This window comes from Gymnoscopelus braueri (genome assembly GCF_963280865.1).
Source record: "Gymnoscopelus braueri genome assembly, chromosome: 18".
Lineage (NCBI taxonomy): Eukaryota > Metazoa > Chordata > Actinopteri > Myctophiformes > Myctophidae > Gymnoscopelus > Gymnoscopelus braueri.
This window is the reverse complement of record NC_137618.1, coordinates 31107540-31124344: the sequence shown is the minus strand read 5'-3', so window position 1 is coordinate 31124344 and position 16805 is coordinate 31107540. Positions and strand designations below refer to the sequence as shown.

General features: G+C 46.1%; 1 protein-coding gene across 1 annotated transcript in view; it reads left to right on the top strand.

Moving 5' to 3' along the window:
- Positions 1–16805, top strand: part of igsf3 (immunoglobulin superfamily, member 3) — an 82295-nt gene that overhangs the window by 17810 nt on the left and 47680 nt on the right. The window contains exon 2 of the mRNA XM_080412975.1: positions 4313–4693. Coding sequence (XP_080269101.1) covers positions 4313–4693 — 381 coding nt within the window. The remainder of the gene's footprint in view (positions 1–4312; positions 4694–16805) is intronic.

Genomic DNA, 16805 nt, shown 5'->3' with positions numbered 1-16805 from the left:
AAAACTTTTATGAAGGCAAAAGTTTCCGTCATGGACCTTCTTCCTCAGGCATCCTGGATGCTTGGATGTGTAGTGTTCCTTTGCATAAAGGAAATCTACATCTTATCCTGTGTATCTTAAACTAAAGGCTTTAACAGAAGGCAGTGGAGAATATACTTTGATTTTGGCTGTGTTTTAAAATAATCAAAGTTGTTGCGAGCTTCAGATCCTCTTGAAATGTGTTCCACTTTTGTTTGGCATAATAACTAAACACCATGTTTAGTTTTAACTCTGGGAACTGTTAGACTGGTCCTGTACAGCCTGAGACTTCTCAGGAGTTCAGAATTTAAGAGCATAATGTTTGGCCCTAAACCATTGAGCGATGTAAAGATGACAAGCAATGTTTTTTAAATCATTCTATGGTCCAACTGTGCAGAGAACTGAGAATTGGTGACAGACCGTTGTAATTCACGTTGTGGCCATTTTGCTCTTACATCATTGGTAAAGTCATTGGGGAGATGCAAGAGCAAAATGGCTGGTGTGTGAATATGGCCGAGTGCAATGTTGGCGACTAGCGTGCACACACACACACACACACACACACACACACACACACACACACACACACACACACACACACACACACACACACACACACACCACTCTGAGCATCTTCTTAATTACTTTCTACACACATCTAACTCTGTTATTATAAGCTACACCTCCCCAAGTGTGTAATTATCATGTATCAGAGAAAAGTGATGGGGGTAGCTCTGCATGCACACGACCACACTGCTGTTTCCAGTGTGTCTAAGACACCGGCCACAAATGATTGGATTAGTGTTTAAACCCCCCCCCCCCCCCCCTTTCCACTTAGCATAATCCTCTTTACAGCTTCCTTTTTATGTGTGTGTATGTGTGGCTGTCGGTGCATGCATGTGAGTTGTGTTCAACTTCTAACATTACTCTGCATGCCCCATCATTGGAACAACAAGGTCGTTTCAGGAGCTCGTCCACCGTGTGATTCCATGTCATCCGACTCTGGACACGTGTGCTGTGACAAATCGTCGAAACTGAACAGGAAGCACCTAATAACTCAGACATGACAAAGCCAGAGAGAAAGAGGAGTGTGACAGATAGGGGAGCGAGTGGCAGAGTTCTATTTAGAGACCTAACTGTACACATAATAGACAAGTAGATGTGACTCTTGACCCCTGGAAAGGCCAGAAGCCTTGGCACGAGGCACGGTGCCAGAGGTGTGTGTGTCTGTTTAGTGAAGGGATGGACGGACGGAGGGATAGGCCGATCCGTTGAAGGCCTGCAGGGTTTGGTATGTCATTGTCAGCCGTTCTCCAAACAGCCAGCAGAGCGACAGGGCACTTTGAAGTACCGTAGAGCCGCTTAAACCCTGCCTGAATGGAAGCTGAGAACCGCAAGGCACAGAGGAGAGACAGGAATATGCAGATAGACAGAGAGAGAGGGAAGGGAGAATCTACATAGGGAATGGTGGAGAGAGGGAAAGGGGAAGATATTTGACTTACATGGAGGAAGGATGAGAGCAGTCAGCAGGAAGAGAGAAGGAAGGAAAGAAGGAGTTGATGGAAGACGGAGAGGGTGGGGGAGTGGAGACGAGCTCTTAACCCATTCAATCCGCGAACGCATCTGTCATTTTAGATTTCTTTGGATATTCAAAAATAGCTGATATACAAGCTCATAGTGCGGCACCAAGTGCCGCACTATGAGCTTGTAGATCTGCTATTTTTGAAAAATCGTGAAATGTTGTGCAAATCTTTGAATGTATATATATTTTTTAAAGCGAACATTTGTAACTGTCAAATGTCTCAACAAATGTCTTCATTTTGTTACTATACTAACTATTGTTACTATATATCAGTGATGCTCAAACTTTTTCTTGTTAAGGACCACCCAAAATAATGTTTTTGGACGCCGATCCCCATCGAAATATGTTTGATCCCCCCCCCCCAGAAGCAAAGATTTTTTAGTTAAAGATGTTGTTTAAATAAATGTATTCAAAGATTTGCACAAATGTTCAAGATTTTTCAAAAATAGCAGATCTACAAGCTCGTAGCGCGGCACTCGGTGCCGCTCTATGAGCTTGTAGATCTGCTATTTTTGAATATCCAAAGTATAGAAATAATGGTTATAGCTAAAATCTAAGATGACACAGACACGTTACCGGATTGAATGGGTTAACACAGTATGAGCAGTCTGATAGCTTTCTGTTAGTCTTATGAGTGATACGTTTCCCGCAGCTTCTCTATGATGAGCTGTAACACGAGAGAAGCAGTGACACAGCAGTATCAGTTCTGAGCTCAACCCAATGGCTTGTGGGTAGACGGACCGGCACCAGGTCAGCAGCACACTGGCATCACGATGAAGAAGAGGCGGGTCTAAATGAGGATAAATGGCTACTTTCCCCTACCTGATGCTCCCCATAACTTGCTTAATTGGTATCGGGCCATCCCTCTTTGCCGTAGACTTGGAAGTTACAAAGGTCGATCTTAATTTCCCTCTCTGTCGGCAGTGTTTGTCGCTTGCTTACCCTCTGAAACAGCGACTTTTAATTGAATTTCAGAATGTTCAGTGGCTTAATGTTTTGCTGTTATATGGTTGATTTGCTGATACGTGAGGATGTAGTCAAATAAGGATTTTTTTTTTCTTTCTGGGAGTGGATTAAACAGTGGGTTGGGGGCATTCATACGCAAATCAATTCCTCTGGTGGTCCACTGGAGAAGTCAAGCAAGAGGGAATGCTTCATTCCGATCAATTTTCACTTTCGGGCCCCGCTCTTATTGAATTTAAATCCCATTCTAGTGATGCAGCCAAAAAGAAATAAGAGATTTGTAACGGTTTTGAATGCTCAGCAGCGGAATGTGCCTCAAAATGGAAGTAAAACTGCAGTGCCAAGCACAGGAAAGATGAAAATAAAATTTAGGAAAACAGAAGCTCCATGTGTACATGTTCGCACACACACACACACACACACACACACACACACACACACACACACACACACACACACACACACACACACACACACACACACACACACACACAGCAAAAATAAATGTGGTCCATCTTTCCCTTTTGCTTCGTTTTTCCGACCCAGTGAACACAGTCTGCAAAGGTTTGTTCATTTTTCAACTAGATAACCCTTTTATAGACACAGACACATGCATGCACTCACATTAATGACTGTGAATGAAAGAGGGCGTTGGGGGGGGGGGGGGTGGCTGGAGGTGTGAGACAGAGGCAGGGTGGCGTTGTTGGGAGTTAAAAAGCTGTTTTGGTGAATTATTGATGATGAGCGTTGTGCCCACAGACACAGCCTTTCAGATACTCTCCCACTGAGGCACTCACACACACATAGCTGTGTGATCTCCACTTGCTCTACCAGACAGGAAACACTGTGTTTGTCATCCTCTCTGGATTTAGGGTATGTGTGCGTGCACTGTGTTAAGGATGTTGGGAACTGAGCCGGTAAATGCGGCACGTGTGCGTGCGCATGATGGAGTGCGCGGTCGGTCACCCTCTGCGACCCGATACTGCCCACAGATGTTGTAACTGATGTCCGTGACTTTAAGGAACACCTGTGCATTATCCAACTTGACACACTGCATGTACGACTTGTTAGCCTCCTCATAATACGATGATGCACCCTGCCAGGGGCTACAAGTGTTTTATGATGTGGACGTTGACCTCACCTAACTTCCAGATGGCTGCCTTTCGTGTGTGTGTGTGTGTGTGTGTGTGTGTGTGTGTGTGTGTGTGTGTGTGTGTGTGTGTGTGTGTGTGTGTGTGTGTGTGTGTGTGTGTGTGTGTGTGTGTGTGTGTGTGTGTGTGTGTGTGTGTGTGTGTGTGTGTGTGTGTGTGTGTGTGTGTGTGTGTGTGTGTGTGTGTGTGAAAAGTCAGATTTGTACTTTGTCAAATGACGGTGTGTCTCTCCGAAAATAGCAGATCTACAAGCTGTTCACGGTGTGACGTGTTGTGAGCTTGTAGATCTGATGTTTTCGGCAAGCGATGGCATTGCAGGATTTTAGAGTATAAATTAAGCCTAATGAATGTGGTTGGCTGACTGTTGTAAAAAGTTAGTGGGGCTGTTGAAGGTGGTATAAAAAGATTATTATGACAGTTATTCAAAAGGTGCAAGTGTGTTTTGCAATGTGTTTAACAGGCACTGCGGTGCAGCTTGCCATGACGGACAGGAGACATGAGGTCTGCAAACTCAAACTGCTGATGCTAAATAAAAATAAAAAACTAATCTTCTCTCCCTCTCTCTCTTGTTCCCTCTCTCATTCTCCAACCTCTCTAGTTGGCGCTGCCATGTCTCAAAGGGTGGTGACAGTGCAGAGCGGGCCTCTAGTGCGGACGGAGGGCTCCCACGTCACCATCTGGTGCAACGTGAGCGGCTACAAGGAGGGCGTGCAGCAAGACTTCGAGTGGTCCATGTACCTGCCGTCGGTGCCAGACAGGGAAATCCGCATCGTGAGCACGGCTCAGCCAAACTATGCCTACGCCGTGTACGCCCAGAGGGTGAACAGCAAAGAGATCTCTGTGGAGAGACTGAGCGAGGACTCGTCTCAGCTGCACATCACCAAGGTGCAGGCCAGAGACCAGGGCTTGTTTGAGTGTTACACACCCAACACTGACGGCCAGTACCTGGGCTCCTACAGCGCACGCACCAACCTCACCGGTGAGTCCCCCACGCAAGCATATCTCACGCACGCACACATGCACACACATACTGTGTAGTGGATTATTCAACCAGCAGGCTGCTCCCCATGATATCGGATAGCTTTGAAGGATAATCGCAAGATTACCGCTGTAGTTCTTTTAATGAAGCATATGACTTATCTCTTGGAATGGCTTCATCTATCATATCTTTATCTTTCTCATCATCAATGGCTATTTTGAACAAAGCAAGTGCAGAAGAAGTGCCGATTACGCTGTGAATGTATAGTTGGTACAGCAGGTCAATGCGTGGGCAATTCCACTCACGGGCGAGCGTATCTAGATGGATGCTTGACGGGTTCAACGGGAGGGAAGGGCGTGTGGGTGGGAGAGGCAGAGGAAGTGTTGGCCTCCAACGTCACACTGAGTCCCACCTGTTCTGGCCAGGGGAAATCGTGCCTCACCCCACACGGATGCCTCACTCCTTCCCACACACACACACCCCCACCCCCATCCCGAGCTGTTTCAATAACACACCCTGTGTGTCCCCACAGTGTGTGAGAATTCAAACACTCCTCTGTCAACGGCATCTGTTCCCCGCTGCCGCTCCTTCCAGCTTCCCCCTCTCTGTCGCTCCTTCTCTCTCTTCTTTCTCTCCTTCACACACACACACACACACACACACACACACACACACACACACACACACACACACACGCATACATTGTGTCACACACATTTCCCCAAACATTCCCTGAGGTCCAAGAACACAGCTGACGCGGTTGTGGGGGTTTTGCTCTCAAGTTTGGCATCCTAACCTGCTCCCATCCCCCTCTGTGTTAATCCCCTTTAATCAGAGAGAGGGGGAGTTATTGGGGTCTCTGATTGTGCGGCCTTAAACCTCGAGTCACATCAATGTGTTAATGTCCACTTGTCCAGTGCGTCCCAGTCACTCACAGTGGTATAGTATCACTAGGAGGTGAGAAATGTCAATAATGCTAATTCTTTCTGTAGTAACAGCGTGAGCTCAGGGTGCATTGATCAATGTGCTAAGTCCGTTTTCTTGGTGGTGGGGTTTAGTGCTTAGCAGATCAGTGGGTTCGCTATGGCATCAAATCTGTGTTATCCTTGGGACGCGTACAATTATATCGGTGACTTGAGCTTTTGAGTATGAGTAGCATGATCTGAATGTGGGTCAGGGCTCAGACATAGGCCAATGTGAAACGGTACCACTGATAGAACATGATATTTATAGACGTGTGTGGGTGTGTGTGTGTGTGGGAGGGAGATAAAATGTGTGCGGTGGTGTTGAGGGACACCGTTATCTGAGCCTCTCTTTCTGTGTCTAGCCTCCTAACCCAGCTCCAGAGGTCAGAGGTAAACTATATGGTCTTTCTCTTACCCTTTCGTGATCACACCCCCCCCCCAAGGCAGCTGCAACGCGCCCGGACCCGAACCGAGGAGCTCTATACCTTTGTCCTGTAGCCCCTCCCACCTTCACAACCAAAACCTCTTTCAATGTCCCCCCCGCCTGGCCATGTGTCTCTAACAAACTCCCGTCTCTCTGTTGTTCTATCCCTCATTATGCTATATTATGAATTCTCTTTCATCACGTCGCCTTTTAGAGGGTAAGGAAGTGTGCGTGCGTCATGTGCATGTCTTTGAGAGTGCACACGTCTCAAGGGTGATGTCAGAAGGACAGGATTAAACGGTGGCAGTGGACTAGAGAGGAAGGAAGAATAACGTCGGGCAGAACCCTTGTATCTCCATGTTTCAACGTTTTTATGGTTTTCCGCAAATTAATTCCCCACTTGGTCGTACGAGAGTGTCGCGCAAAAGTAGCGGAAATAGACGATCTGTAACGAAACAATAAAAACAAAGTGTGTACAAATGTAACTTACCAGTACAGCTTCAAACAATTGTGCCCAAAGTATGTATGCCAGGTTGAAAGTGGTTAAGTCTGTCTGTGGGTTTTATAAATACTGAACTAATGAAAAGATTCACAAGAGCTTGTGACAAGATAATAACTACATTGGATCCATTGGAACACAAGTTCTTTTGTTTCATTTCCTGAAAAGTAACCGTTTTGGACATACAAGGTTTTCGTCTCCACAGTGACGAAGATATAGACAGGAGGAGACAAGACAAGGACAGGAGCTAAATGATAAGGGTATAAAAGACCAACGTAATCTGTATTCTGACAAAGAATGACGTAGGGCCTTCAGGGAACTGTTTTCCAACTGTCACCTTGGTATGAAGAGTGGGTGGATGGACAGTGGTGGGGTTCGAGGTGGAACTCCCCCTGGCTGCTGCCCAGGGGGGAGGAACGGGTTTCGGCAGCACACCTGGACACTATCCTGTCTGATACTGTGACAAGTGTTCTTGTGCGCTGCATTGTCTGCAGTGAATCAGCCGCCTCATTTGCGTTTGTGGTTCGGAAAGATGATCCTCCTGCCATTTGTTGTGCATTGGATATACCTTTTCAGAAATGGTTGGCAGTCAACTGTCTGCAGGCGCGTGAGAGTGTGCACACAGCTTGTGCTCTAGTGTGTGAGTGTGTGTGTGTGTGTGTGTGTGTGTGTGTGTGGTACACTGATACTGAAGCCAGACCAATCAAATTAAACCAGTACTAGTCTCAGCCAAACTCCCCCCTAAGTGCCAATACTGCCTTAGGCTCTGTAGTAATGGTACACATCTGAAAAGAATAATTGGCCATGATTGCTTGACTACTGGCTAATGTGTCATAAATCATCAAGTGGCTTATTTTTCGGCGTGCTGAAGGGAAATCACCGTTTCATAAAACAGTTATTTTAGAGGAAGATTATTGTGCGCCTTTTGTTTTTCTTTCTTTTCCCCAGAGAAAGGTCCATCGTACGCATCTTGCAAATCGAGTATAAAAGAAAACCATTTCTATTCCTCGCTTTTGGAATAATTTCTCCCTCACACCCACCTAAATGTCTTTTCAGTCGGAGTAGCACTATTGTGTCGCGGTCGGTCAGAGGCTAGCATGACATGACCGCTGTGTCAGATGGATTAGAAAGGAAGAAGAGTCCCTTGTGACGAACTAAGGCCTTGTCTCCTACCATGTATCTGTGAGAGTGTGTGTGTGTGTGTGTGTGTGTGTGTGTCATCATGTTTTTCTCCCTCTGACGCATCAGATCAGATAGCAGATATTAAAAAGGACAACAGCATGACATGGTCATCACTGTGGGCTGTCCTTATCCTACGCAACAGGTTGTGTTTAGGGAGCCCAGCCACGATGCTCAAGCTTGGCTCACAACAGGCACCTCGCCGTCACACTCATTTCACGCTGCGCTTCGTCACCATGCAGATCCCAGTCTGTCATGGAAGAAACCACAGGAGACCAAGTTATCCCTGCTGGCCGATATTCACATCCCACTATGAACATTTGGGAGCCAATTTCCGGTAGCTGAAGTTAGATAGTAGCAGAAATAGGGAGACAGGAAGACGTGTTACACTTTCATCTATGATTTTCTGTTTTGTTTAGGTTTTTCCACTGTGGCTTGATAAGAGGGAGAAATGGGGGGGCGGGGTGTTTGTGTATAAAGTGGGAGTGGAAGGCTGTTAACCCATTCAATCCGGGAACGCATCTGTCATTTTAGATTTCTTTGGCTATTCAAAAATATCAGATATACAAGCTCATAGCGCGGCATTTATATTCTACAAATGTCTTCTAAATCCTAACCGTTTAAAAAAACAACTTTTGTTGCTATATCAGTGGTTTTTCATGTCCGTGGACCCCCATCTCAAAATATTTTTGTTCCAGGGACCCCCCCTGAAGCAAACATTTGAGTAAAACATTTTGCTCTAAAACTACAGTATATTCAAAGATTTGCACAAATGTATGATTTTTCTAAAATAGCAGATCTACAAGTTCATAGCGTGGCACCGAGCTCATAGCCGCGCTTTTGTATATCTATTTTTTAATAGCCCACAGTATAAAATATGGATAAAGTGGTTACACGGATGTGTTCCCCGGTTTGAATCGGTTAACCTGTGAGTGGTTTTGAAGAGGCTCACTCAGAAAGGCAGAGATGTAGAAATAGGAAAAGAGCAGAATGGAGAGAGTGTGTGTGTGTGTGAGAGAGAGAGAGAGAGAGGGGGGGGGGAAGAGAAGCTGCAGGGTGAGCTTGAAGGGGGTGGTTAAATGGAGTGTGTGACCAATAAATGATTAGCTCTTCTTCGCGACTCCAGTCTGATTGGTTACACCTCCCCCCGGGTATTACCCGCATTACAACTAGCTCTATAGGGGCGTGTTTTTAAATAGTCTGCATCTGACGAGGCTCCTGAGGTTAATGCAGTTACTAACCAGCCATATGAGTTCTAAATGCAATTAACCGACACAAATGGAAGAGAGGGGAGAAGAGAAGAGACGGGGTAGAAAGTTGGGTCTTTTCACTTGAGTGATGTTTGCCATTTATTCATTTGCTGAACAAACAGGGTTACGATATTGCATTTCTCTATGCAGACTTTTCATTTTATTTAACTTTATTTTCATGGCCGTTAATATTTGTACCCGAACCAAGGCCTGCATTTCATTTCTCGCATCTCCTTTTCCTTCACCTGATGGAACTGTGGCCCTGCCCTAGAGCTGGACCCTGGCTGATGTAGTTAACACAGCGACTATGCAATGTCAAAATGCAATTATCTTGGATGTGTGCGAGTGTGTGTTTGTGTGCACCGCTATTCATATGCATATTGTCACTGTTGGGCAGAAACCTTGTATGTCCAAAACTTTTACTTTTCATAAAATGGAAAAAAAAGGAACCAATGTAGTTATTTAGCCTCAAGCTCTCTTTTTAACCATTTCATTGGTTAAAATTGTATAAAAACGCAGACAGATGTAAACACTTTCCTAATTTTGGGCATGTCATTAAAGGTGAAGATTTTCAAAAACGTTTAAAAAGTAATCAAAAATAGCAAAAATTACAGATCTAAAATCTCACAACGCAGTGCACCGTGACATGTTGTGAGCTTGTAGGTTGGTTGTTTTTGCTACTTTTGCGTGAGACTGCTTTTTTCTTCTTCTTGCCTAATGCCTATACCGTGCTCTTGTTTGTGAGCGCAGAGTGATAAGAAGACAGACCTTGACGTGCCCCCGGTCCAGACGTGGTTTCTCCGCGCAGCTGCAAAACCCAGTACAAAAGAGTCTGAATCATGCTTCTGCTGAGTTCAGCGCTGTGCCTGTCTGATTTGTGGCTTTATTCCTGCCTTCCTCTGTTCATGCGGGGAGCCAGCGCACCGCCAAGCCACAAGCTCCTACCTCTACTTCACTTAATGGGATAGGTTGAAGCCGGAGATGGCGTTCTATCTTTTACCCCGGGTGACAGTGAGGAGCCGCCTCATCCCAGCTCTCTCTGCTGTACTAACTCTCCCTCTATCTGATTTTGCCGTTTTCTGCATCCATCCATCTGAGGTTGGTGATTCGATTCAACAAGCCCCCCTCCCCTCCCCAATCCTGTTCCTTCCTGAGTGTCGGTCATGCAGGTCTATGGTTTTGTCAATACAGCCTTGGCCCTTGATCCATCACAGGGAGGAAAGTAAGGTGATTGAAGCATACAGCGGGGAGACGAGGGTTGGGTGGGGTCAGATCGAATGGAGACAGGGGAGGAGGAATGGGCAGATGATGAAGAAAGTGGTTGAAAAGAGGGAGATGCAGAGAGAGGGATGAGTGGATTGATGGACGGAAAGGTTGAGACTAATCGAGGAGGTAGGTCGTATCTCCTGTCTGGCAGTATTGATTTGGCAGCCCAGCTGGCCCTACAGTATGTTTGACTGTAACCCCTTTATCTACAACTGTTGTCTTCCTCACGTCTGCTTTGTGGTTTCTTAGCTCCCGTAACACACTCTCTCTCGCTCTCTCTTTTTCTTGGCCTCAACATCACCTCCCAAATTCATTTACGATTGCTGTGTGTGTGTGTGTGTGTGTGTGTGTGTGTGTGTGTGTGTGTGTGTGTGTGTGTGTGTGTGTGTGTGTGTGTGTGTGTGTGTGTGTGTGTGTGTGTGTGTGTGTGTGTGTGTGTGTGTGTGTGTGTGCTCTCTCTGAGCCGAGGCCCGGGCAGGACTCCAAATGGAGAGTGATTTTATCACTGTGTCTGGCTGGCGTGCCATTTCCCTGCACGTCTCATCTCCTTTAACGGACAGGGCCTCCTGCTCAATGACATTACTGCCACTCTGACCCTACATAAACAACACGCACATGCGCTCGCACATCATGACATATCCTCACACGCTGACCAGTCTGTCAGTACAGATGTGGCATCAGTAATTGAGTCTGAGAGAGACACCAGTTGTAGCGTTCCCATCAGAGCACATGCTCTCAAACCCCACAGTATGGAGGACATGGAACGCGGCGCGGCGGAACACTCAGAGAGACAATAGAAAACTGCTGAATAGAAGATGTACCACTGTGAATAGACCGCAGCATCGGCGAGGAGAACAGGATGAGGCCACGAAAGGGCGGAGCAGAACAAAGCGAGACAAGAGGCGCGCAGGGGGTTGGGGGGGGGCTTGAGCTGGCTCTTTTATCCTGTTAGCTGTCAGTCATTCGTAATATTCTTGTTGTCAGGCAAAAACCTTGTATGTCCAAAACTGTAAAATGGGAAAAAAAAACTGAATTCCAATGGATCCAGTGTACTTTAGTCACAAGCTCTTGTTAATACTTTTAAGTGGTTCATATTTATAAAACCCAGACACGCTTAACCACTTTCAACATGGCATCCCTATTTTGGGCATGTCATTATGGTAAATGTTTTAAGAAAAAAGATAATGGACTATCTACTGTACAAGTAAAGCTCACAACACGTCAAATCATGATGTGCTGTGAGCTTGTAGATCAGCTTATCTTTTACTAGTTTTACACAACGCTGTCATATGACGAAGTATACAATAGGCCCTATTGGATACTTTGTCCTATGACAGCGTTGAATTGAGAAATAATTGATTAAAAAGCATGAAATTGGGAGATACAAGGTTTCAGGGACAATATGCTGGAAACATCCGCCAGGTATAGAGCAAATGAGAGACTGGTCATCTAAGTCTATGGCTATGTCATCAATAACAGGAAGTCTACGGCCTAATTTGTACTTCATCATATGACTATGTCACTCACTGAAAATAAGTGACTCTGCGAGCGGCGTAGCCATGTGACGAAGTACAGTATAAAAAGCCTGAAGTGGACTGCGGTGAAAGGGACCTGAGGGGCCTCCCTCTTGTCCTAAATATCACTGCTGATAAGTAGGCTACAGTTTTAGAGAAAACTTGCTGGGTCACGGCAAGAATGCATCATTAAACCTGCATTAACTCACTCATAGCACACAGACACAGTTGAACACACGGATGCTGCCGTGACGTTTTTGAGTATCGCCCATATGAAAATAAAACATCAGGGGAACGGCACTGTACCCTATTTTGCTTAGCACCTACACTACAAGCTAGGCTGAGAAAAGGTTTAACATGTTAAAGGTGTGTGCGTGTGCGTGTGCGTGTGTATGAGTGAGTGTTTGTGTGTTGCATATGCTTATTAATGTTTATATAATGGGCCAAAGATGCGCCACTGTTCCTGCTGTTGATGATTTGATTTGATTAGCTAAGCACTAACCCCCAGGGGCCCGCTGCCTCCTCTCTGTGAGATTAACGCAACACAGCACGGTTTGAATATGAATGCTGTTGAATATGGATGTGAATGGGCACGCTATGCTAACTGCATGCGTGTGCACGCGTGCGCGCACACGCGTGTATGTGTGTGTGTGTGTGCACGAGCGTGCGTGCGCAAGAGTGTAACAGGAGAATAATAGCCTCCAGGAGTCGTCCAATTGTGGTTGTTGTGAGTAGAGTCCAGGACACCGTTTGATCTTGGCAGCAACTTTGAAAGCTTATCTGAACATGGAGGGGAACGCAGGACAAGGTGCTGCTTATTTATGGTTCAGGGAACACTGCTGATAACCCTGTTGACATAAACACACACACTGACTGACTCACACACACACACACACCCTGGCACAAGCGTGCATTCACACACACTGGCGTGCGTAAACACAGCCGTAGGTGAAAATACTTCCTTGTGCAGGCTATTCGGCCAAGCATACGCATCAGAAAAAGCCGGGCCTTTTTTCGCTGCAGCAGCATACAGTTTGTGTATTACGGAATAGTCAACAGTCAGCCCCCTCCTCCTCCCTCTGCACTGGGTCTGTCGGTACAGAGATTGTGGCTATACTGGTTAAGAGATTAGTGTCATACCCACATCGTTAGTATGCTAATCACTGCCTCATTATTTGGAAAGGGGAAACGGCGCGGTTTAGTTCAAACATATGATGTAATGGGTTGGAGTGTGGGATGGGATGCTGCGGTTTGTTTTGAGTGCCAACACGGAAGGAGTGAAGAAACCTTGGGAGGCTCAAGTCCACTGGTGGAGCAGTACACCAAGGCCCTGGAGCCTGTCTTAAGAGAGACACTACTGTCTTAAGAAACATGCCACTGACTTAGAGAGAAATACCACTGTCTTAGAGAGACATATCACTGTATTAAAAGCGGGGCAACATATACTTTTAAATGCTGGATATTCAAATAATGTGAAAAACAGTACTTAAGTTATAATTTGGCATTATCATAAACAATAAATATGGTTTATAGATGTTGGAAAAGGTTGTTTGAACATCTACATCTGCCCTGCCCCCAACATTCAGTTGAGCAGTTTTGTGATGTCAGGAGTGGAAGAAGTCCAGCCTGGTAAACTCACCTAAACTCCCTATAAACAAATACAAGGATACTTATATCATCAATATACATTTAATTTAACCTTTTACAGTAGAGAGGCTTCCGGACTCTCCGGAGTATCGCAAATATGTCTGTATATTTTAAATGCTAGACATTTTCAATGTTCATTTATAGGCCGATATTGTTATAAGTCCTGGCAATACAGTGTACAGGAGGAGCAGCAGCTTCCTCCACTGAGACGTCATCACTGTGCAGTTCTGTTCTGCTACCTGTAGGGTCACTTTTTCCAAAACTTCTCATTTTAAGTAATGAATACCTTTTAAGCCTAATTTATATTTAGTTAACACACTGGTGTCGAGCGCCAAAAATAGCTGTTCTACAAGTTCACACAGCGACACCATGTGCAACAAAGTCTAAATCAAGCCTTTGAGAGACACGCCGCTGTGTTAAAGAGACACGCCGCTGTGTTAAAGAAACACGCTGCTGTCTTAGCAACATTCGTCGTGACTCGTGATATGCTTTGGAGTGAAAAGGACCCCTGCGGTGGCATGTGAACCCGTGATCTTGGGACCACCAAGCTAACGTCTTAACACAGTGAGCCACAGGGCTTGCTGTTCCATCACCGTTTTTGAGGTTAAATCGTCACATATTGCAACTCTGTCAGTAGCCCCTCCCCAAGTCGTCACTAAAGTACTACTGTGGGTGAGAATGTGTAGGTCTTAGGCTAGTTTTATTTCAGTGAGTCAACACTCATATGTAAGTTGAACGAACTACACCCCGGAAAACTAGCAGTCCTCATTTTACAGTACAATACACAGTCACACTCAAACACACAGTCATAGAAATATGTCTTGAGGCATTGCTAAACTCACTTTTAATGTTGTATGTACACAAAACATGCTCTTGCACACAGAGAGCGACACACACACACACACACACACACAACACACAACACACAACACACACTCAAACGCACAGACACAATCACTCCCACCATCTCGGCTGACTGGCGGCCAGACAGCGAACATATGCTGCCACCTGTGCTCTCGTGCCAGGGTTGTGCGCTGCCTGGGGGGCCGTAGTGGGGAAGTGTTTGTGTGTGTTTGTGTGTGTGTGTGTATGTGGGGGGGTGTGCGTGTGTGTGTGTGTGTGTGTGTGCGCGTGCGAGAGTGAGTGAGAGAGAAAGAAAGAGAGCGAGACAGGGAGAGTATGGCTGCCTGAACTCCCCTCCAGCTCTGGCTTTCTCTCAGACAGACAGTTGCTCCCTTCATCTGCTGCCCCGCTGGACGGATGCCTGCTGGTTCAGTAGCTCTGCCCACCTCCATTAGCCCAGCCCCATTATTGTAGAGGTTTACACATGGATCCAATCAGTCTCTCAGCCTCTCACTCATACACGCATAACACAAACAGATGGACGAAACATTGCACACAAACAACCTGCCGGCGTAGCAACACCTTAATGCCTGATTTATATTTGTTTGCGTGCAGATGTTGCGCACAGAAACACTCTGCGACGTGTTGTGTGCTTGTAGATCGGCTATTTTAGGTGTGCGACACCCACCCATAACAAAGTATATCGGGCTTTAATCCCAACTATAACTCCAACCATGCTGTGCTACACTCAGTCCCCTGCCCTGCGCTCTGCTGCACTTCAATCATAGTCCACAGCCTTGTTATGATGCATACCGTGTGTACTGCAAAATGACTTTAAGATGAGGCGGGACTGTGGACTTATACCACCAGTGCTTTTTTTTGGATGAAACTAGGGCACCTGGGGAGTGACCAGGCTTTGTTCAATGAAAATGTGTGTTTTTGTGCTATTTTGAGTTCACATACACACACACTCACAGATCCGTGGTCAGATGGCTCATGCTATAACGGGCTCTATCCTCCAGGACGTCTTTAATTGGTCACAGTGCTTTACCATCTGGGGCTGGAACGATGGATAGAGAGAGAGAGAGGGAGAGACAGTGGGATGGATGAAGGGATGAGAGGGAGATGGAGGGTCCTTCGTTTGGTGGAGTGAACTACAGACATAGAGAGATGGAAAAAAATAGCTCGCACAGCAAGGGGACGATGGCTGTGAACCAAGCTTATTAGTTTTAATGTTTGCACCCCTGGTAATATTAGGAGAGTAATATATTTGGGAAAGTGTGTGTGTGTGTGTGGGTCCGTGCGCGTGTGTGCGTGCATGTAGATAGATGTGGGTTCTAATGACTCCTGGGTGCATGTTTGTGCTGAGGTTGGTGCTCCGGCGGCAAACCCAGCAAACATAGCACACTGATAACGGCCTCCAGTCCTGTGCTGACAAATAAGCTCACCGTAAAATGTCAAATGGGCCTGGCGTCCCAATTTTTCATTATAGGCTAAACACTTTGTGAGCTTGTACTTTGGCTATTTTCACTATTTTGTGCGAGTGTAAAACTTTTGCTGTGCACAGAAGCAGAGACTGCATGCACTCATCTAACTCTTGCTCTTTCACTCTGTCTCTCCGTAGCCTTCAGTCTTTTGGCGTTAAGAGCTCTAATTTATACACCTTTATTATTAGGATGCACGAGGGGATTTGGAGAGAAAGGCGAGCGAAAGAATGTAAGCGTTTGGCGGATAAAACGGAGTGGGGCAGAAAGCCAATTGAGAGGAGATGGAAATGCCGGATGAGAGAAAAGCAGGCGATGGAGGGCGATACTGAATGGCGGGGTGAGGAGGGGCGACGCCTTGAGTTTAGGCGTGATGAGCACGTCGTTTGATGCTCTAAAGGATTTCAGTCAGCAATCGCTTTGCTCAGAGCTCCTCTCAAACGCTCTTAAGGAAGATTTGTCTTTCATACACCCACCTCTCTCTCCAGACCTCCCCTCCTCTCACGCCTCGCCTTTTTAATCCCTCGCTTTCTCTTCCATCTTCCTTGCTCTGCCTCTCTTTTTCCGCGTTCATTTGCTGGCTGGGCCTTCGGTGAGAGGTAGCGATGTCACATTCAGTGCGTTCCGTGTTTGTGTGTTTTGCTCACGTGTGTGTTTGCGTTTGTGTGAAATCCCCCATCTCCTGTCTTTGTGTAAACAGCGCGTCATATTTAAAGCCTCTCTTCACCAATCCTTCCCTTATCACAACATTCAGCCTCTTTAACTTTGCATCATCCTTATTCTCCTGCCACAATAAATCCCTCTCTACTTCACTCACTCCACCCCTCCTCATTCTGCTCTTTCTTTTCCTACTAACCCATTTTCTCTCTCTCTCTCTCGCTCTTCTCTCTCTCTCTCTCTCCCCCTCTCTTTCTTCATGTTTCTCCCTGTATCACGTCCAGTGAGGAAGCATGGGAATTGCGCCAATTAAACAAACAACACACAAGTATAAACACGTACTGTACACACAACACACACAGACAGTATGTAGTCTGTCATTTG